Source organism: Silurus meridionalis, chromosome 21, assembly GCF_014805685.1.
Source record: "Silurus meridionalis isolate SWU-2019-XX chromosome 21, ASM1480568v1, whole genome shotgun sequence".
Lineage (NCBI taxonomy): Eukaryota > Metazoa > Chordata > Actinopteri > Siluriformes > Siluridae > Silurus > Silurus meridionalis.
Window position 1 is genome coordinate 8,477,636 of NC_060904.1, and position 24,403 is coordinate 8,502,038.

Below are 24,403 nucleotides of genomic sequence, written 5' to 3' on the forward strand. Positions count from 1 at the left end.
CATTGCACATTTGTCTTTAAATGTACTTCAAAAACATGTTCAGTCATACAATACATAGTGAATGGATAAATGTGGCTTAGTATAAAAGCAGTAAAAGTACAGTAAGAGTTTCTCATCATCAGTGCTCTACACATAATTGCATTGTCAGTGTTTTGAAGGTAATCCTCTTAGAGGAGAGCTCCCTTTAATAAACAGGTTAAAAGAAGAGTGGGATCTGATAATGGGACACAACAGTTGCTGAAATCCCCAGACATTTCCTCTGTCAAGTGTTTTAATTTTGTTGCAGGGACGCAAATTCATACTTTACCCCCTGTGGAGAAGCCTAAGTGCGTGTATTAATTATTGATTTTTTTTTCTGTTCATGCTCTGAAACCACGTTAACTTTACAATTATGCACAAGGGGATCAAATGGTTCCAATTTAATCTAATGAAAGACAGCACTGTTAGCTACACTTTATAGATAGGATATATATTATTCACAGCTGGACACGGAACCTAAATGCACCACAGTGTAGACGTGATCTGTGGGCTAAACAGCTTCATAAATTACACAGAGTGATTATGCGACTGACACGCAAAAGCTCGGGATCTATATATTAAAGTGGCTTGATAATGAGGTGTGACGACTACTTGCCTCTTCTATGGTGGTTAATGCAACAGAATTTGCTTTTGATATCTGAAATTTTTTATTGTCTATATGACATATGTTTGGTACGAGGTTTTATACAATTGCAAAAGTCATTGCAGGTGATTATTAGAAATAGTTTGTCATAATTCATTTATTAGGCTTAAATTATTGAACTGCAATAACTGTTAAGACTTTCTCCTGCTCAGGGTCCTTGTAGATCCATATCCTGTTTGAGGTTGGATGTAGGCACACACATGGACACACACACACACACACACACACACACACACACACACACACACACACACACACACACACACACACACACATATACTCATTCAGACCTAGAGGCAATTATAGTAGTCCATCCACCTACTTGCATGTTTTTGGGAGGTGGGGTGAAGCCTGAAGGAAATTTGAGAATATGATAAAACTTAACAAGAACATTTATATTCAATATGCGAAAATCCAAACAGACAAAAAGCTGATTTATTTTTAACTAAAATTTATTTTATTTCTGATTAATGTTTTATATATAATTTTTTTTAGGTACCTAAGTTGGGCTTTTCTCTCATTTCTACATCTACTATGTTTTGTGTTTTACATCTACTATGTTTTGTGTTTTAGTGTGTATTGTAAACATACTCAAAATCTGTGTACACCTTAAATGTAACGTCATGCAAATTTCAGCAAAACTTGTTGTAAGGAACAATTTCAGAGAGTAAGTGCAGAATACTTCAGTAATGGTTGTACAGGTTTTATAAAAAAAAAAAAAATCTGGTGTAAAGAACAAAGTGTGTTGGACATTAATAATCATGCACATTTTTTCTCTTTATATTGATTCTTATTTAGAAATGTACATGTATTTGGATAAATGACTTGGTCAGTATTCATTAATTCATAGTGTTAGAGCTCTTTCTCTGTCTTTGTCATAGTAATTTCTGGTTTGCTGTTTAGGAATCAACACATAAATATACATTAATGGTAAAACTACTTTGTGAAAATGTCTATTGTTATACATATGTACACATACGTGTTACTACTATACAAATGAAATCGGATTGAATTAAATGAGAGTTTAGAATTTGTGATGAGATTTGTATTGCTAAAATAAATGTAGAATGAATGAATTTATTGTGAGACATCATAATTGATAAAAATTACATTTTACCATATAATAATATGTGTAATAAAAACTGTCTGAAATAATATGCTACCTGAGCACATTTGGAATGAAATTATTATATGACATATCGTATGCTGCCCTAACAAACGTTATGACACATGTTAAAGCATTGTACATAATGTTAAGACTACTGGACATCAGTTGATATGCCACCGAATGACATCAGGCATGACAGGTGTATGACATTTATTCAGAATTCAAATAAAGTGCTGCTCTTGATGTTGTTAGTGCTTTTTTTCTAAACAGAAGCATGTGCTTTGAATTATTGAAATGATTCTTTGTCACTCAAGTGAACTTACTGAAGTCTTTATGTATAGCACAAGGACAGATAGAGCCACAGGCCTTTATTGGCCTTATTAAAATAAAGTTTTCATTTCTCATATTTCCAAACACAACAGCGCCCAAATAATGTTCTGATCCTTTCTTTCTATGTGCTTTTCTGTGTGTTCATGTCCTTGCTGTTACATTTTTCTATGACACTTAAAAACTTCTAAAAGCTTGTGGACTATATGTGGAGTCTGTTGCCTATCCAGTGCCCCATGAAAAAATAAGTTTTACTGTAAAAGGCAATGCTGCTGAGAATATTCTGTGTCACATGGACTTTTACACTTACACTTTTATGAGTAAATGTGAATTTTAGATTTACGAATAAAAACATTTTATTTGTATTTATGTATTCGTGGCCGTGCAAATTGCTGAGCGCAGTGGAACGGGAAGGAATAAAGGGATGCAATGAGCTGTGGGCAGGCTTGCTGGCGTTTATGTGCTTACGGCTGAATGTGTTGATAAACACACTTACGGAGTGGCTTTCTGTCATAACAGCATGAGTCAGCCTCTGTGTGAGTGTGTGTGTGTGTTTTGCAAAAAAAGAAAAGCAGAAATAGTAGTGTAGTACTTTTTGATGGTATTCTTACTGTGGGATCATAATGGAATTTGTAAACTAGATTTTTGGATAGAGAAGTAAACATCTCTTCCTTTCTCCCTACTTTTCACTCTCTGTCTCTCTCTCTCTCTCTCTCTCTCTCTCTCTCTCTCTCTTTCACTCTTTCTCTCTGTTTGCACTACAAGGTGGCAGAGGTGGTTCAGTCCAGTCAGATGCAAGTAGTAGCCCCTCTGAGCAGGGCCACATGTGTCAACCCCATCCAGCATACCCTGTTGGACCACAGGTAATCACACACACACACACACACACACGCGCGCGCGCGCGCGCGCACGCGCACACACACACAAACACACACACACACACACACTTACTTCTGAAGCACTTTTTTTCCCAAGGTATTGTTTTGACTAATATTTTCACACAGTAGCCATACATTCAATTAAACACTTTCTCCAGTGAAAACTATTACAGTTGGGAAATCAAGAAGAAATGGAAAGAAGCATAAAGGTCGAGTAATGCTATATCCCACACACCAGAGTCCTGCTCTAAAATATGAGTCCTGTCAAGGTCATAGTGCCAAAACAAACATCTTTCAGGCACACTGCTCTCTTGTCCTCTTGCCACCGCCAATTCCTTTGTTTCGGAATCAATATGTTTTGATGGATTCACACTTCTCCACCAGATCTTGTGCATTCTGCTATTACTGAGCTGGATCCGTAAGAGGGCAGTTAGCCCTACGTGAGTCTGTCTCTCTCTCCGCAATGCACTGATACAGGCCTGCCATCAGTGTGATTGTGGGTAATCTCTCAACAGCTTCCCCTGCCAGTAAGTCAGGCAGCTCTGGGTCCTTGGGATCCTCATAATAGAGGATATGCTTATTAAAAATGGTAGAGTTTAATGGCAAAACCCAAAGCAAAAATCTTGTATTCTGCAAATTATTTTTCTGAAATACTGTCAGTGATTAACATGAACATTCTGTTTGAGATGCTTCCTTGCACAATTGCACAATTGACTTTGTTAGATTTTGAAGTTTGGGTGCTTTTAATAAGAGAAAATTTACTAGTAAACATGAAGAATTAGAACATTTTTATTTGGATGCAATGTGTAATATTATAGAATGCACACAAATCATTCAAAACAGCCAACGTTAACCTACATATACATTAATAAAAGCTAATTCCAAATTCATTTAGCTTCTTTTATTATTCTTGTAGATTGCTGTACTTCTGGGCTGTGAAAAGGATTGCAGTATATCAAACACCAAAACCAAATTCACTCAAAGCAGATGTACATAACTTTGCCATTACAACAACAACTTATAAATTAAATAATACAATTTATCTTACTTTAGTTGGTCAGGGAAAGATATACATACATATAGTATAATGATTTAGATGTGAGTCACAGTTTGATACTGCATTCCTTATTCTAGGAAATTCTTTATATAAATGTATACTATATCACACAGCAACTTTAGAAATAGAGGTAATACATGTTAAGCATCGATAGGTAGCCAACCCTTGCAAGCTGAGCCTGATGTCTTTAGGTTTATATAAACCTTTTTATTTTCCGCAGTTTTGCTGTAATGTTTGTCGTTTTTTTTGTAAACTCAACCTCAATGATTACATAACTAAGTACATTGCTCTGAGATTCAATTTTCAGGGTTTTTTTTTGAAGTGTAATTACTATCAGAAGTGAGTTTGAAACATTATTATTTAGACACCAATCTACATTTAATATGCAGTTTTAAAAAAAAATAAAAAAACAACATTTCATTCTGCTTAATGTAAATGTACATTACAGTAATTAGTCAGGGAAGAACTTTACACTATATAACAAAGACATTATAATTGCCGCATTATTACTATGATCTGGTGCTGGCATATTGTTCATGTATTGAGCTGCACATGTATGTAGCGCTTGTACCTGTTTTGTTATTAGGCAAAGTGTAATTGCAAGTTCACTTGTAAAGAGTTTTATTTTAAGAGTATTTTAATAAGATTCAATTTCTCAGCTAGGGTTCAGATCCAATTTCCAGCAACTGTTAAAAATGAGGTTAATGAGAAAACAAATAAAAAAATATTGCCAAAATGAATCAAGTGAGCCTATGAGGGAGAGATAAATGAAGGCATGACTCCATTCCTGCTATTATTGTGAATTCCATAAAACATTTCTAAAGTCTTCTAAGGTTGAGGTTTTCCAGTTAACTTTGATTATTGTGAGCATGGAATGCTTTATGGTGACATTTCTCTGATAAATGCCCCTGTCAATTAAGATGGTGGAGGCTATAAAAGAGTATTTATGCAACGATGACAAGGAATATAGAAGTCTGTCCTTGATTTTATGGTTCTATATTCACTACAGTAGGTAGCTCCAACAATTACATATCTCTTTACTTAATCCACTTCAGAAGGTTATAAAAGGTCACTGTAGTGGCTTTGTCTAAGTCAACTGTTTTTAATTCACACCTCACTGAAACCAGATGTGTTTAAAAATATGCTCCTCAAAAGAACTTGGAGTCTTTCTTATTTCACACTGCTAGTGATGAGACAGATATTAGCGCTGTCCAAGAAAGTAAACCCTTGTTTTATTTGATGATGTGCTCAATGCAAATCTCTCAGAGATATCAAAATGTCCAATTTGATTTACCATTCACTGTTTGAACAGAATATCTGCTTTATTCGCTCATTAATTAACCCTCTACACTAAATTCTAAAGGCAGGACTTGATCATCTAAACTGTGCTATAAGTTTATTATGTAGCTTGTACTTACAGTCCAAAACCAGATCAAAAACTAAGCTTATTCACAACCATACAGAAACAAACAGTACATATACACCCCAAGGGAATGTCTCTAGGTTATGTATGTAACCCTGGTTCCCAGAGGAAATGAGCCGCTGCGTCAATAACGATTTGGGAACTCCTTCTCGTGTCCACGCTCTGAACCACGTGTGTAATCAGTCCAACTTAAAAGCACAACGTCATCCAACGGAGTGACGTTTTGGCCAGGAATCTATAAAAGTATATGCCACGGAAATACCGCTTGAAGGAAGCGCTGCAGGGATGCAGGGAGTATGGCCTGGAGACGCAAGTTTCGGCATACAACCTCCTCATGGATTGGAGAATGGTTTCTACAACTTGAACTGAAAGACCAGTGGCTAAGAGCTGTGCCCCCTCAGGACCACAGCCACAGACTCCACAGCTCGGGGTGGGGGTGAAGCAAAGCACTCTCTGACTGAGAGAGAAGGCCCCTCCTTTGAGGAATTTCCTAAGGAGGGTGTTTGAAAAGGTTTACCAGGCTAGCGGACCATGGACAGGACGGTTTCCATCCCGGCGAACTCTTTCCAGAACTCCTGGGAGCAGCACTTCAGGGGGAAGAGCATGCAGCTGGAGCCTTGGCCATTAGTGTACCATGGCGTCCAGCCCAAGAAGGGCTGGGTGAGTAAGGGAGAACCAGAGGAGACAGTGTGATGTCTTTTTAGTCGCAAACAGGTCCACTTGTGCTCTGCAAAATCTTCTCCATATTTCCATCTTAGTGACACCACCTTTCCTTGGGACCACAGGAGGATCTTGTAAAGAAGGTGAGCGCATAGACCCCTCTGGTGGTTGATATGAGACCACCGATGTGTTGTCCATATGGACCAGCACATGATAGTCGCTTTGGTCTGAGAGGAAATGCTTCAACCCTAGAAGCACGAACAGCATCTCCAGGCAGTTGATGTGTCATGAGAGATGGGGCCCTTTTCACAGACCTTGGGCAGAGCGGCCACTCGGAAGCGTCCGGCATTAACGCTATGTGACGACAAGGAGCCCCAACACAGGGCCCTGTAACAGCAGACTTTTTCAGGCTGCCGGATCTCCCTCTTAAGAGAATCAGTCTCTCGAGACTGACCTCTGGTATGCCTAGAGCTATTGCTATGCCCTGACCACAGATACACAGAGCGCTTCCTTAACAAACAGAAGCTAGTGCTGTCTCCATGGCATGTGCTTTTATAGCTTCCTAGTCGTCACGTAACCCCGCCGGTGACGTCGCACATTTCCGTTGTCGCGAATACACACGTGGTTCAGAGCATGAACACGTGGAGGATTTCCCAAAGCGTTGTTGACGCAGCTCCTGTTCCTAAAAGGGAACTAGGAACAAGCAATCGTATAGAAATAAAATATTGCAGGAATAAAATAGAGAAATTAGACAAGATTAAGTCAAGCAAAAAGCATACACACAAAAGTGGAAAGCCATTACACTGAAAGTGGCATATAGAGCAGAAATTCAAGAAAAACATGATTTTGTTGAAGGAGGAAACTCCAGGAGACTTGCACATTTGAGTGATTCCTAAATCTGATGCACATGGCTGAACTGATAAGGTGATTATTAGGTTTTCTTGAGTTTAAGTGCAGTGGGTTGTTGAAGCAGGGAAACTCAGATGAGCAGGACTCCAGAACCAGGATAGGGAACCTGTGGATAAAAGAACCACACACAATGCACCTGTAGTACTTAGTTAAGAAAATAAAAAGACACTGTTCTGTCATAATATCAGTTCATCCAAATCAGTAATAAACAAGATGATAAAAACATTTAATTTGCCTAAAAATTATGATTGAAACCTTAATATTTTACTATCTTAGTGTGATTTTATCATTTCATTTGATCATTTGGTTCACATCTTATTAATGCACTGTGTTATTGGACTTTTTAATTGTGAAATTCCTTCTTTTTTACTTTTTCAATGTTTTAAAATGTTCAAGCATGACCATTAGTCAACAAACTTCCTATTTAATCAAATAGTATTATACCCAGACATTAGAGGCAACATTGAACATTGAAAAGAAGAGATGCTGATGAGACTTGCGTTTGACTAGGACTGACTTTCACCTTGTAGAATTCTTTCGTAAATGCCACTCGTGCATTTGCATGCGAGTTTAGAATAATATTTCAATAATATAATATACTTGAAACTAAGATGATATTGTGATAAGAATAGAGAGCATGAGTGTTGTGTAAATTGGGTAAATTTAACCCATCTATATTGACAATGTTTTTTGTCCTTTGTATATAAATGAAAAGAAAATGTAGAATGAATAGTCATACACTGACTTGAGTCAGTGTTAAACCAAAGAGTGACATCGACCTGAAGACAGAGAAGGAATGTTGATAAGCTTTGTTTGATTGTTTGCCTGAAGGATCCTACATCACACTCGCAGCCCACACACACTTAAAACAGCAAGAGTAAGTGCATACCATTTGATTCTGTCACACACGTCTTTGTTCTTGTCTTTTCAGTGGTTAATTAATTTCCATCTACTTCTATGTCAATGTTCAAAGACTCCCTTTTCTTTAAGAAAAGTCAAATGGCATGTTTTTAAACAAAGTCAAACAAAAATGATTCTATGAAGGAAATGACCTTTGCCAGTTTGCCATTGAAACTTTGAAATTAGAGTGCACTGAGTAAAGCTCATTACAGGCTCTGCAGTTGAATATAAAATACAGTTTCAGAAATTATGAATAATCTACTGATCACAGTTATAATACATTTATAATTACAGCATTTCGCAAATGCCCTAATCGAGCATAACTTAAAGAACCTATTTAGATCTATTAGCAAATACTTATATAGTATAAGTAAGTAAATGATTCAGTTATAAAATATATTTTTCTCTCTTTTTCCACTAGTGTATAAAACAGGAGTGTTGACAAAGAATACAGGGAAATGTTTAACCATTAAAAGTCATTTTTTCTTGAAAAAAGTAGTACTGATTTAAGTGCTTGTCCGGTCTTTGTTTGAAGACAGACAGTGACTCAGCTGCTCAGAAAAATAGACAAAGTTCAGTCTAGTTTCACACATTAATCATATTCAATCAGCTGTTAAAAAATTGCCCTTTCTTCTGGAGTCTTTGTTCCATTCTGAGGCTACACAAAGAGAAAACAAGTTATTTTATTAACTTTATTAAAGGACAAATTAGGGAACAGAAAGCTGTAAATAAATCTATAACTGAAATTATTTTTATTGTTGATGTTTGGAATTTGGTATGCAAGTTTGCAAATTAATGTAATGTCTGAAAATCATTTTATTTATTCTGATTATTTTTTAATTTTAGTTCAAATACATTTAAATTGCAGAGATGATCTAGACTATTTTACCTTACTGCTAAGAACAGGAACAACAACAACAATAACAACAACAACAACAACAACAACAACAACAAAATAATACTTTGTTATATTTCTTCTGACCACTCCAGAGCATTGACTACAGTCTCCCTTATTGTTTATCATACTGCAACATCAACATCTGTTTGCCCTCTGGTTTCAGCAGGCACTACAGCAATCAGGCAAAGCAGGTGATATCTAGCATAGAGTGAGAGAGAGATAGAAAGAGAGAGAGAGAGAGAGAGAGAGAGAGAGAGAGAGAGAGAGAGAAAGAGAGAGAGACTGCAGGTTGACACACAGGCCAGAGCTGAAGAGCTGAAGCCAAAATTTATGAATGCTGGATGAAACTCACTGAAAAGACAAAACACAGCACAAAAGCAAGGCGACATGGTTGCACAGTGGGTAGCATTGCAGCTTAAGATCTTGATGTTCTTGATTTCTTTGTGACTTACATGCAGACTGCACTAATTTACCCCTAGGTGTGAGTGAGCTGTGGTGGACGAAGTACACAAACCATGTAATTAAATAAAAGTAGAGATACACTAGGAAAATATTACTCCAGTAAAAGTAAAAGTGCTCCATTTAAACTTTCACTTTAGTAAAAGTATAAAAGTATTTGCCTTTAAACGTACTCAAGTATCCAAAGTACTTTATTATGGCTATAATGTCATATTGTAGCCTTAATAAAAAAAGTATATATACAGTATAGTATATATAAATGTATGTAAATAAAATAGTGCTCACACAAAGTATTGACACTTTAGACACAGTTTTGACATTTTTGTTGCCAACTGTTTAGACAATAATGGCTGCATTTTTCGTTATTTTTAGAAGACAGTAAATCTGTACTGCACATTCACTACTATAAAATATATCCAAGTTTCATTTCTATAGTATTGTCTATTGAGAAGAAAGACCATAAGACCAATCAAAAAACCATTTTAGTGAATTGTTGTTCTTCTGGAAAGTATGCATTTACTGTATATGTACTCAATACTTGGTAGGGGCTCCTTTTGCTTTAATTACTGCCTCAATTCGGTGTGGCATGGAGGTGATCAGACTGTGGCACTGCTGAGGTGGTATGGAAGCCCAGGTTTCTTTGACAGAGGCCTTCAGGTCATCTGGATTTTTTGGTCTCTAGTTTCTTATTTTCCTCTTGACAATACCACATAGATTCTTTATGGGGTTCAGGTCTGGCGAGTTTGCTGGCCAGTTAAGCACACCAACACCATGGTCATTTACCCAACTTTTGGTGCTTTTGGCAGTGTGGGCAGGTGCCAAATCCTGCTGGAAAATAAAATCAGCATGAAGTGCTCTAAAACTTCCTGGTAGACGGCTGTGCTGACAGTGGATGTGATAAAACACAGTGGACCAACACCAGCAGAAGACACGACTTCCCAAACCACCACTGACTTCACAACTTGGATTCTGTGCCTCTCCTTCCTTCTTCCAGACTCTGGAACCTTGATTTCCTAATGAAATACAAACATTTCTTTCCTTCCATCTGGAAAGACAACTTTGGCCCACTGAGCAGCAGTCCAGTCTTTTTTGTCCTTTGCCCGGGTAAGACACCAGTTGTAGCCCATTGATACGTCTGTGTGTGGTGGCTCCTGAAGCACTGACTCCAGCTGCAGTCCACTCTTTGTGAATCTCCCCAAATTCTTGAATGAGCTTCGTTTCACCTTTTTCTCCACATTTTTTAACACATAGCTGTAAGCCATAATCATCAAAATTAAAAGAAATAAACACTTGAAATATAATCAGTCTGTGTGTGATGAATCTATATAACATACGAGTTTCACGTTTTGTATTGAATTACTAAAATAAATAAACTTTTTATTAATAGCATTGTTTTGTAGTAGTATAGTCCAGCTGCTGAACTAGCCTGTCTGCTCCTTACACCAATTGAAAACATTATGAAATGAAATGAAATGTGACAAAGATGACCTTGCATCAGACATGAATGGGACAACATTCCTTTCCCAAAACTCCAGCGACTAGTCTTTTCAGTTCATAATCAGGAGTGACTTTTTGGAATGATTTATTTTGGAAAGTTAGTGGAGTATTTCTGGACTTTCTTCTTGGGTAATTGCAAATTGAAATACAAGAAGATAAAATATGTTTGTTATATGAAAGTATAAATCTAAAGCTGGAAAAAATAAAAATAATTAATTTGTTCCTCTATTGAAAATTCTAGAAATCTTTTATTACATTGCAAAGATTTTGTTTCACTAAAGACTAACCAAGGACTAACAACCTTAAAGAAATGATTTGCTCCTGCCAAGCATGTATAAGAAGGATACATAGAAAGCAATGAAAGTTTATTGCTGTTATTGATCATTGTTTCAAAACACTATTTATTGTATTTAATACTTTATTATTTTTTTTACGGTTAGACATGCATTATATGTATAGTAAATATATGCTGCTTATTTATTAATTGATTCCTAATGTTATTTCAGTCTCTCCTGGTGGCACAGCAACTGGCCTCAGCTATGAGCGGTGTGATGTCGGGAGGTGCACCAAATCTGAACCAGCCAATCCTCATCCCCTTTAATGCAGGTGGGCACCTGGGTGGACAGCAGGGCCTGGTTCTCTCTTTGCCGACAGCAGCCAATATACAGGGACTGGTGGCTGCTGCAGCCGCTGGGGGCATCATGACTCTCCCTCTCCAGAACCTGCAAGGTAGGAGTTTACTCTACACCTCACCTAGAATCTTTACCCAGACTAGCCAAGAGCAATGGTAAAGTCATAAAGCTTCATGCCCATGTACATATACACAAAGTTTATCATGCAGATCCTATCCAACTATGTATATATACCTTTCAGAATATATACTCTCTATTCATATATAATGTGTACGAATTAATTTCCTTATACACGGCCACAAAAAGTACAGTACTGTATACTGTATTGTATAAAAACCAGATTTAAGATCCAGTCAGGATTTACGGTTTTATCTTTCTGGTTTCTGCTTAAAACCTTTTTTTTTAGAATCCCCTCTATTGTCCCTCTATTGTTTGGTTCCACAAAGAACTTGTAAGGTTTTCCCCAAAGGAGAAAACTGAAGAGCTCTAAATGGAATCATTTATTTCTGGTCTGTAGTGCACTATCCACGAGAAGATGATGGAAAGGGTTTGGTTTTAAAAGTCTACCCAAAATCTGGTAAGAAATATCACTAAGGTCGAAGATCAAGTCGTAGATAATAATAAAATAATAATACTGTAGGGTTCTACAGTACATAGAACTATAACCAACTGGGACAAATGGGCAGTCAGTGGGTTCTAGATATATTTTTTCCCTATGGTGTGTATGCACACACAGTTCAAAGCTGCTGTTCAAATGGGATTTAATGTCTAGTCTTACTGGAGTGTAAGATCTAATCTGGTTTCTCAAAGTGTATGTGAAAGAAATCTCGCTGTTCTGTACAGAACATTTATGACTGTATAAAACACAGTTGTGTAAGGAAAGAGGTGGAAAATTGAAACACTGGAATAAACCATCCAGTTATATACATTACAGGTCAGCATTTTGCATCTCAGTACAAAAAGCACTTCAACATTTTTTTTCCTCTCTGTAGATGCAACCTCCTGTCCTCTCTTCTTCTCCGTCTTTCTCTCCATCCTTCACCCCCCTCTTTTAAACTTTTATGTGCAAGTGTTTTCTTTTGATCATAGTTGTAAATGGTTTTCATTTTAATGTTTAAAACATTGTCTCTTTTATACCATCAGATGGAGGAGGGAAACCATTAGTCATAAATCTTAAATGAGACTCCTTTACTAATACCTGACTAAAAAAGCCACGTTATACATTGAGTGCATGTAAAATAACACATCTCTTAGCCCCATTTTTCCCCTTTTCAAGAGGCTGGAGATTAAAATAATGCACTGGCAGGAGAAAAATGCCCAAAAGAGAGGCGAGGGACAGATGGACTGATGGATAGACAGATAGCTGAAGAGCCCAGATGGAGTAAAAGATGTCTCTAATGGACACAAACATGCATAAATAACAACAGGCAACCCGGCATCTGAGCTTTTAATAAACACTCATGCAGGCAGAAGAATTTCTAAATGTACCCAGAGTTTTCACAGTCATGATTATATGCCATGTAACCTGCTTAACTTTTTTAGAAGCTTCTGAAATAGAAGGCAAAGTGGAGTCTAATACTTTGAGTTATAACCTTTTAGCATTTCTGCCTCAAATAATTATTAACTATTTATGTTTGCTTGACATTACTGTTTTTTTCTTAAATTCATCAAATTCACCAAATTTAGTGACCTCAAGATAAAAAACAGGGCCCTTTTTCTCATTACATGATTGGTAGATTTTTTATACCTCAGAGCATAAAAAAAATGTCCTATGTTCTATTCCTATGTAAATTATGTTTAAGCATAATTCTGTGTTTCAAAGGTTTGGAAATGCAGTCTTTCATTATTTTTAAGAGACACATTGCAAACTCCTTTTGGTTATATTTAACAAACAAGGTAATATTACAGTAAGAAGTATGATTGATATATATTGATTAAAATATGAAATCACGATTATTTGCATGATTGTCATGAGTAAACGCAACTTAATCACACATTTTTATCTGTTCTAAATGTACCTTAAAAATTTTGATTTTAGTACTTTAATCAACATTTTTTGCTGGAGTTTATTTAATGCATAAATAAAATGTATTATTTATAAAATAAAATAAAATATTTTATAAAAAAAATTATTTTTATATTTAAGTAAAGAAAGGATGTTGTTAATAAATGTGTGTTAAAGGTTTTAATTCCGCCTCTTTTTTATTTATTTATTTATTTATTTATTTATTTATTTATTTATTTATTTATTTATTTATTCATTTATATGTTTAATCGCTGGTCAGTATTTATTTCACCTAGAACTAGTGTCCAACCCTAAAAACCCTGAACCATTAAGCTTTCACCTCCTTGTTTGACTGTGGGTGTGTGGCAGCCTGGTAACAGACATGTTTTTTCCTGTTCTTCGTCTTCCATAGGTTTTCTGTTAAAGCCAAAAATGTCACATTTGGACTCATCTTTCATTTTTTTAATTCACTGTCCAATTCTTGTGTTTTTGCCTTTTCATTGCATATAAAAAAGGGAACATGCATGTGTCTCAAAAAGCTATAAAAGACTACGTATTTCCAAACTTTGACAGGCACTGTACATAATGTTTTGAAATAAAGCTGCTAACTAGAAATTCTGAGCTACTCATTTGAAATAATAAGATAACCGGTGAAATATTAAGTAATAATAACATATTTTGGAACAGCAAGTTAGTAAATCAAATCAATCATATTTTAATAGTAATACACAATACCTCAAATAAGGATCTAATATCTTAAACCTCATTTAGAGATTTATAAAATTATAAATAATGTGATATGTAAAGAGATAATCAGTTACTAATGTTAAAATGTTAAAATATGAATTTGCAATCATGTGGATATTTATTTTCCTTAAATAGAGTATGAAAGAAAGAAAACGTGTTTAATAATTCCCTAATAAAACCCTAATCTGAGGTTTTTCTCATATAGATAAGCCTATGTTTAATATAGGGCGGCAGCAGTTCAGTGATAAAGATATTAGATGTTGGCTCGGAAGGTTGTGATTTCAAATCCCAGCATCACCAAGCTGCTACTGCTGAGGCCTTGAGCAAAGCTTTAATCCTCCCCTGTTGTACAAGTTTTTTTTTTTTTTGTTGTAGATAATTTACTCTGTATAAGGATGTCTACCAAATGCATAAATGTAGATGTAGCTATAGCACTATTTGCATATGGCACAATGAGTATCTAGTAGCTGTATCTCCACTACCATCTTATTTGATCCATTATTCCTATACAGATCTAATAGACTGTTTCCAGTGATAATCTAGGACTTGCTTTCTTTGTATTTCTTTGCCATTTATGATTTGCTTCGTTTTTAACCACAGCGCCTGAGCATTTTATTTTTTAAAACATTCATCTGAAACCTACATTTAAAAATTCCCTGGCAATTTACTATTACAAGCCCTCATATTTCCCCTCATATAAATCATTAGCAATTTATTATAGACTGTTTGTGTGTTGAAATTTGAAAGGTAGATATGAACATAAAAAAAATCCATAGTTAGACCATCCTTTGTAATATAGCCAGCTGGTGAAAGTATAAAGACATTTTAATGCTGCATTTTGCAGAGCTGGCAAAGACAAGCCAAAGTGGATGGAAAGCAGATACTGCCTGTCTGAGCCCTAATAAGGAAATCCCTATCAATACACTTTCTTTGCACACCCAAGCAGTTTTGGCCTTGAGGGTTTTCTGGTGCTTTATTAGAACAGACAGAAAAAGACTCAGAATAAAGCAGAGCCAAAATTAATGTAATTATGAGTACTAAACTATTTGCATAGGATTCTAACCATATACCTGATGCGTGAATTGGCACAATGTAGTAACTCTTTTATTACATGAACATTGATTACTACATTTCTTGTGTATGCAATCCTGTAAATGATTGAGTCAGGAGTGTTTAGGAGGCATGTAGACATTTAATGTGATCTTCATGGTCTATTATGTTAGGAAGTATTTGCTGAACCACCGGGTAAGTAGCTTGGACGGATCTTAAACCTGGCCCCCATTTTAGGGTTACTGGATTCACCCGTGCTGAATAATAGCCCAGAGGCTCTTGTTGATCTCCCCATTCTTGACAGAGCACACTTTTCAGGATTCCATTTTCCTTGATGATGTCTGACTTGCTTTTAGAAATCTCACCCCTAAGTCGTTTGTTTTGAATTTCTTTTCTATTGCCAGGAGATCTCTGAAAGGTTAGAGACAGAGCTGAACCTGTGTGAAAGCAACACTTTTACTCATATTAGTACTTTCCTGAAGCATTGTTTCAGTTAGGCCAGGCTTGCTCTCTCCTCCTTCAGCTGTTCTCGGGCAGATTTCACAGTGGATTCAAAAGTCTCCTTTTCACATTTGAGATGGTCCACTTTGTCTTTCTGCAGTCTGAGCTGGGACTTACACAGAATTGCATTAATCTACTCACAAGCCTTAGAAACCTTTAATCTTGAACATTTTCGTGCTAGGTTTTCTGCAGATCAGATTGACCCCACCCCACTCTGTTTTAACATCAAACATGTCACAGATCTGATACATATTTCTTTTTACTTTAGAGCTACACTTTCATGTGTATAGTTTAGTGCCAATATCTTTTAACATTGTCTCTGGTGCCTCAGTGTCATTTGGCCTAGTCATGGGCTCTTCTTGTATACCAGCAGGCCCTGTCTGACTGTTATCTGCATTTGTACAAAATAACAATGCTGCTAATAAAGGACAATTATATTTTGGCAAGAATGCACAGAATCGTACCTTATCACAAATGTCCTATAACAAGATAAAAAAGAGAATACACATGAATTGTAATCAGGAATTTGTTCAGGATAATGTGTCCCCTGCTAATGCAAGAACTATATATATATATATATATATATATATATATATATACACACACACAGTATATAAACCTTATATAACTTATAACATAAAGACTTTATATTTTTTTATCAGAATAGCACCAGCCAGATGAAAATATTTCTCTTATTATTACTACAGAGTATTAATTAATTATTCTGTCACCTTGAGACAGTGAAGCTGGTTAAGTTTAAATTGAAGGTAATTTTGGACAATGCTAGGTACTGTAATGTGCATCTGTTATAAAAAGATAAGTTAGCTTGTAGTGTTTTTGAGAAGCATTGTGACTCATTAGTGCTGATAATTAGCAATAATTAGTAATGATACTTTCAATTAAGCTATTATATCTTTAAATGGTAAGTGGTAGTTCAGTGGTAATGGCTCTGGGTTACTGGTTGGAAGGTGCATAATTCAAGCCCCAGCATCACCAAGCTGCCACTTGTGGGTCCTTAAGCAAGGCTCCTAACATTCTGTATCATGGCTGACCCTGCACTTTGACGCCAGCTTCCTAACATAGTTGTGATATGAGAAGTTAGAATTTTACTGTGTTTTAATATACATGTGACAAGTATAAAGCACCTTTACATTACCTTTTCATCAGTTTCTGATTGATAATGTAGGTAAACTTTTGTGTTAACAGATATGTTAAAGAAAAAGATGGAACCAAATATGACATTGTCATTACCTCTAGATCATTATTGGGATTTTATTAGAGACACTGGCAATGACAGAACAATGCTGGCATTCTATAAAAATAAAATCAGTTGGATTTAGTGTAAAAGAGTAAACTGTTGTAGGATAAACAAAGCCAGAATGAAATGTTATGGAAGACTATTGTTGCAGTGTCTCATGTTTTCATTTCTTTGACTGTCAAATTTAATTATATCGTCTGAAACATTTCAACTTTTATTCAATTTGTTCCCCATTTTCTGTATTCTAGCACAACCAATTAAAGCAAACTTCAGGTCCCTATGAAAACAGCATCCGTGTTGATTTTCGTTCTGTTGTTCAGCTAGCCTAATTTTACGAGACAGAATGAATTCAACCTTAGATCATAAATAACTTTCTTTTCATGACCAATTCAAGTGTTTTTGGAAACACTAATGTAGTGCTCCAGTCTGTTCCCCACAGACGTGTGCAGCAAATGAAACATCAGCCTCCCCGCTTGTCAGTATCTCTCTGAGTTAATGCAGAACAAATGTAGAGTCAGACTCTTTCATATTCATATTGTAAGCTGCCTGGTCACAGATGCATCAGAGCTTGCAGTGTACCGTGCAGAGAGGGGGTTGAATGGAGGGCTACATTGTGTGTGTGTGTGTGTGTGTGTGTGTGTGTGTGCATAAGTGCGTTCTCCGTAGGAAACATAAAACGGCACTCAGGGGTGCGGGGGGTAATTGCCTGCGTCTCTCAGCTCATGTAGGCTAATGAGGAGTCGTGTTGGCTCTAATCACTACACTAAGAGAACAGCTTCTCGCTCCCTCTGGAATGGTGTCTTCTGTCAAAAGAGCTGGGTGGCTTCAGATGAAGATGCATAACTGGATAAGAAAACAGGCAGATCAGGGACCTCAACGTTTCAAACAAGCTTATTTTAGTTTAAAAAGAAACTTGAACCTCTAGGATTTGTAAAGTTAACACTAAGTAGATGACAGCAAGGTTGATAATTAGAGTTTGTCATACGATGCGGAGCAGCAGTAAAGCAGAAAAGATATATGGTTTGATATTTTGGGGGACAGGCACTGCAGAAAATTAGTTTATCTTTTTATTCAATGTATCTTTTATGTCTGTACGTCCTTATAAAGGCAAAATTCTCAGTCAGTCAACATTGTTTTGATATATATTTTTTTAGCTGTATTTGATGGACTGATATCCCATAAAAGGTATATTCCTGTCTTACATGCAGTGTTTCTGGGACAGGCTTCAGGTTTACTATGGCCCTGATCAGGAGAAAGAATATTTTGTTGGTGGTTTTATCCAACTTACAGTTAAGACAGGATACAGTTACGGATCAAGGATTCAGTTTATTGAGTATGTGTCTGAACTTAGCCCAGGTGTGTGCATTATATACTAACAATGTGTTTTTGGATTCTCAAAAATTCCTAAAAGAGGTCAAAATGAAAAGAGTTCATTTTAATTGAGGTTTCTCAATGTCTCAGAAATGAACTCTACCAAAGCTTTTTCTGTTGTTCATCCTCAGTATTTAAATGTAAAGCTCTCTCTATTTCAACATGATACTGGTGCAAAAAAAAGTCTCTCTCTCTCTCTCTCTCTCTCTCTCTCTCTCTCTCTCTCTCTCTCTCTCTCTCTCTCTCTCTTCCTCACACACTCTGTCTTTCTCTGTGTTTAATTTAAAGTGCTCCCCACAGTCAGCCTTCTGTAATGTCCTTTAATGATTTAACTTTGCAGCAGTTGTAAGATGACTCGCAGGGGAGCAAGTCGCATTAAATAAATAAGAGTGATAAAATTGCTAGAGCTCTCATACATTTCAAAGCTAATGCAACTGGCGATGTGCTAGCAGCACCTGCACACAGGCTTGCTGGAGTAATTTGATTGATTTGTTGTGACAGGAGCCAAATAATTGAGAGTGAGAGGTGGCGTCTGAGACAGGGAGGGTTGTGCTGGCGCTCGCTCTCCGAGGCAGTCCCGGCAGAAATTAAGCTTTTCATCTCCCATACACCTCTGATATCGCTCGGGTTCCTCCTCCATCCTGTTCTCTTGCCTTTTTTCCCCCCTCTGAATATTGTCTGACTTGAATAAGCAGCTTGCAAGTATGCTGCCAGGTGACTGCATATGACAGTGGGTTAGAAACAAAAAATAACACAAATTGTAACACACAGACACGCTATGGCGTGGAAATACATAAACCTATAGAGCGCATGATATCAAAGAATACACATCAAAGGACAATGGAATGAAACAACATGGATGCATTTTACATACAATTTATTTTCCATATCATCCTCCAAACAGTTGCTTTATGATTAAAGTATATGATTGTGTGCTTTCTGAGCCCGAGTCTGTTTATTATAAAACAGGAGACAGATCAGAAGAAGATTACATCCTCACTCCTCTTAAAGCTGAAACGCTACAGGCAATGAAAGTCCTTCGAGTGTCTGCTAAAATCCTGCTGCTTCTGTTTGGCGTATTTGTGGCATTTGTGGTCTTGAAGCGAACTCAGCAGCCGCCTGGTCTGCCACATGCTGTTCGTTTTAAATGTGACTGGTGGCATTGTCACTCTGTCTAAACGCTGAAAAGAAGAAACCGCCACAGTGCGCATACGAGAGAGCAAGGCCAGATTGAAATAGACAATAATAATGATAATCGGATATGGCTTTGTCTGTTTCAATTGAGCCGGCCTCTTTGTCTTGCTGCTTGTATAGCAAAGCACAGAGACACAAGCATGCGGTGCAGAAACACCAGGTCAGGAACACAAGTTTAAACCAGATACTTCTGTTATTCTTGACAAGGTCTGCCATTTCTTTCTTTCTTCTTCTTGCATTCAACATCCTCAGCCGTGTTTGCTATGTACTGTATATTTTATGGTAATAACATCAGTCTCCAAATAATTGAAGAGACCCAATAAAGGTTTTTTTTTAAAAGGTTGCAGCCGTTTGACGTTTGTCTCTGATGGGGAAGTGGTGCAGAAAGGCCTGAAATGACTTAAGCTCCTCAACACTGGCATTAAATTAAACAAATCGCTCAGTGCGCACTTTCTCTGGCATGGTGTGGGCTCCTGAATTTTTGCTGCCTGCCTGCGCTCACTCAGATATTTAAATAAGAGAGGGAGAGCTGGATTCAGAGTGTGCAGGCAGAGATGGACAAAGACTTAACACAGGCATGGGATGATATTGATGATGATGATGATGATGATGATGATGATGATGATGAGGCAGAATGTAGAAAAAGAATCCTGCTCAACCAAAATGAATCAGGGAGGAGAAGTGTGCTCAGATCCAAAGGTAGTTAATATTGAAGGTATTGAAGTAGTTGGAATGTAACCAAATTTGAATACATTAATCAATTCAAAAAGATGGTGCTTTAAAGAGATACAAACTCAAATATGAATATGACGTTAATTTAGCATGAAGATTTACATCTTAATGTCATTTCCCAGTAGAGCCACTGCTCTATATATATAAAAAAAAAATTGTGCTTATTGTTCTTTTTTGAATTAAAATCTTACTGAACAACTAAACAAGCCTTACAGTTTTGTTTTGATTTGTGTCAATTAAAAATTGCATTTTATTTAAAATCTTCCTAATTGATGCTCCTCCTATACAGATACAACTACTGCACAAATAGCGATGCAAATAGTAGCAAACAGATAAAGAAATCGAATTAAGATTGGCCTTTAAAGTCTTTTACAATCCTGTAAAATAATATACTACAAAAACCTTTTAATTTGGTTTGATTTAATAAGGAGTTTTAGGCCACTTAAACTATCAGCTACAATTTCATAGACTTATTCAAGTGTAGTCCTTTTTTTATGTACTCTCCCTGACTCTTTTTTCGTTCTCCTCTGAGATGTTCACCTCTCCATTATTAAAGGTCTTGTGCTTGGCTGCTATGTGGCGATTCATAAGCGTTCAGTGACAACCCATCATCAGGCCTTGGAAATGGAAATTGATTAGTGATTTACATGGTCAGTGAGAGAAGAAAAACCAACGATATGTTGTAAATGAAATACTACACTTGGCAGCATTGAGAAAGAGAAAGAGAGAGGGAGAGAGATGGTAATCTGGGGAAACTGGCATTCTTCTTTGGTTGAATTGGGTGACGTTTTTACATTTATCTCAGTTCTGCATGAGTCGTAATGCTAATGGTAATTTCATGGAAGTGAACTGCAATGAAAAAGGGGTTATCGTACTGCGACGACAATTGTGTTCTGTCACTGGAGTGACAATATGTCACTCCTTTTGTGTGTTTCTGTATGTGCATGTGATTGTGTGTGTGTGTGTGTGTGTGTGTGTGTGTGTGTGTGTGTGAATAATATAACATATTACTTGGTACTCTGACTATGAGAACTGAAGCTTCAGGCTTTTTGTTGAAGCTTTTAGAGAAAGTGGTAGAGATTTCTAACACCCCTATTGACACAAATATGTACCTTTTGTGTGAACGTGAAGGCAAAGGTATGCCATTTCGTGTTAGAAGAGCATGAAAGCTCTCTTTGATAGATGGAAAAGTTGCTAAAATATAGGGTGAGGTGCAGAAAAAGAGCTTCTGATGGGCTAAGCCTGCCTTTTAGTTCAATCGCTTGGAAAATGTGAAGTTTAAAAGGTCTGTCCTGTAGGAGCATAGCTTTTTTTTTTTTACCCCTGTATTATGGCTCATTGGCAATGTTGTAAGGAAATACACTTTTCCATTTTTGGACACTTATATTTGAAAAGAAGGGAGAAAAAAAACATTTTTGTGTTATAGTGGTATAGTGCACTATGTCTTGAATGTCAACAGCAATCAATAGTAACCTAGCAGCTTATCAATGCCCACTTACCCAGGAATCAATACAAATGTTACACAAATCCAGCCATGTCATTATAACCTCAACATCTAATCAATATCTTAAGAATCAGCCTATCAATACAAATCAAACTGTTTTTCAATACACATACAGGCAGCTCCGGCTTCTCTATTCAAATACATTCAGCCATAATAACAAATCGATAGACCTTAAAGTGCTGCAATATATTTTAACCGGGATCACTCGTCAGAAATGGATCACTTCCACATTCAGTCACAAGAGCTCTCTGACATACAATGCTGCTTTTATTTGTCATTTCATATCAGAGGGAGGCAGAAAAAAGAGATGAAAACTCAAAATCTGAGATGTTCCAAAAATCGAACCCTGGGGTCACGTGAAGGTCTGAATCTCAGATAACGTGTTCCTCTTCTCCCCGAAACACAAGACCTTGTGGTGAGTTTAAACTCAGCAGATGGTGCTGAAACCAAGTCCCCTTTGGAAGGAGAAAAAACAGTGACTAAAAGCTGTCTGCGGTTTCTAATTGCTGGTTCAAGTCCTCATTACCTTAATTAATAGCCATGCTTTCTACAGAAGGTGGGGTGGCAGTGCTTTGGGTTCAGGGGGGGCTTGTGTTAAGTGTTAAAGAGGGCTGAAAGAGGTCTCAGAGGAAGGACTGGAAAGTGTAATGGTCCCAAGGGGGTCCTTGGTATAGGCACATAGCAGCTAGATCAAGTAGCACATAAGTAGACCACAGATATCTATTACAGCCCAAGTCTTACATCTGCCTCTGAACTGCTAAGAAAGTCGAGAGCGAAGGCGAGACAGAGAGATAGCTTAAGTGTGTCTTCTGCCCTCAAACATGCAACTTCTCACCTTCCCTTTCCTTTTTCCTTCTGTTCCCCCCCCCTGAACCCCCCCCCCCCCACCCCCATGTCATTAGGGAGTTTATGTTACGCTCGCCTGACAATTTTTCCTTTTCTTTACACTTACACTACAGCTAACATTTGGCTCTCTCAAGCCATATTTCTTCTGTAACTCTAATAAACGACTTGATTTATCTGCCCTGCTGATCTTTAATTTGTTATAAAGCGAGCACTTTGACAGATCTGGACACAGTTAATTCGGTTTGACTTTACAGCACAACTGTAGACGGGTAGTGATTTATATATATGAGACTTCTGCCTTAATATCTGGAAGATTTTCTTGACAATCTCACCTCTTGCTAAGGATCTGCGTTTTTACAACCTGTATTGTTGAAAGCAATAGACAAATTACGTTGAATTAAACTAAATTAAATTATAATAAATTATCTTAGAGAAAATACTGCAACAATCCGGACACCTCTTGTTGTTCTGTGTGTCAGTACTAGATTAGCCCACATTTGCCTCTAGCCAGTGTTGTGATTTTTATGATTTATCTTCTCCAAACAAACCACCTGTGTTAAATTATCCACTAAACATACAGACATTCAATTTACTTCCACTACCTTTTTAAAAAGTAAGGTAGAGGAAACACCACTTCATATTAAAATACACTCTGCTACCACAGCTCTCGCTGCATCTCACCCCAAGCACCACCTCTGCATACCCATTACCTCCTTTTCCTTCATTTCCCTTACCCATCACACACTCTGTCAGCATTTGGCTCAGGTTGCTTGTGTAAGTTTGGGGTGCATACATACATTTGCTGTGATGATATATTGTGCTGGAGAGAAATTTCATTTACCTCGGCTGAACCTGTTGCTGCTCACCGAGCATGATAAGCGCATAAGCAGCAGCACTTCATTCATCATACATCGCTCATGTGCCTTATAGGCCATGCAGAGAGAGAAACCACTAAACCGACAAAAATCGGGCTGCTACTTCACAGAAGAGCTGAGCTTCTATTAAATGCTGCGTGGAGAGAAACAGAAACCACATTGCGTTTCTATTCAGAGACTTTTTTTCAAGTACAATCCACTTCACTTTTTGCAAAAAAAAAAAAAAATCCCACAAAAACAACTGCAGCTGAGTACATATCAGAAAGACTGACAATATACAGTTTGTTGAATATGTATCTGATCTACTTCTTGATCATATGTGTTTTATATCAGCATTTTTTTTCACACCGCTTCTGCTTTTGCCTTCACTGGACTGATTTTAAAGAGCATTTAACATCACAGGCAGTGACATGTCAGCCTGTGCATTGGTAATCAGTAACACTGCACGACTTGTGGGCATGATGCCTCTCTCATTTTCTCCCTTTTTAAATTCTTTTAACTTGTATCACCCGCCTGTCCTTATCCAATCGCTTCTGGGTAAGTGTGAACAGATTTACAAGAAAGCAAAGGGAATAATTAAAGTGGAGGGAGAGGGGGAAAAAATCCCATTGTTTGGCATTTATCCGGCTGAAATCCGGCTTGTTTTTACTCACCCAGATTTGTTTTGCACAACAAATAAGTTCTTCTTTTCATTTCAACATGACTGTAAGTTTGCGCTCATCTACCGCAGTGGTGCAGAATAACGATCACTCACAAAAAAAAAAAAATGCAAGGTGGTTTTTGAAACATATATTTTTCGACAGAAACACTGTGTGCTCCATTTAAAACGCTTTCTGTGCTTTTCAGGTAGGCTCTGAACCTAGCGCAATAATCCCTCTGATACAAGGAAG

The 24,403-nt window shown here is 37.0% G+C and overlaps 1 protein-coding gene across 2 annotated transcripts in view; it reads left to right on the plus strand.

Moving 5' to 3' along the window:
• The window catches only part of pou6f2 (POU class 6 homeobox 2), an 83,916-nt gene that overhangs the window by 17,613 nt on the left and 41,900 nt on the right, over positions 1-24,403 (plus strand). For both annotated transcript variants that reach the window (XM_046877493.1, XM_046877494.1), the window contains 2 exons: positions 2,883-2,980; positions 11,305-11,527. In XM_046877493.1, coding sequence (XP_046733449.1) covers positions 2,883-2,980; positions 11,305-11,527 — 321 coding nt within the window. The remainder of the gene's footprint in view (positions 1-2,882; positions 2,981-11,304; positions 11,528-24,403) is intronic.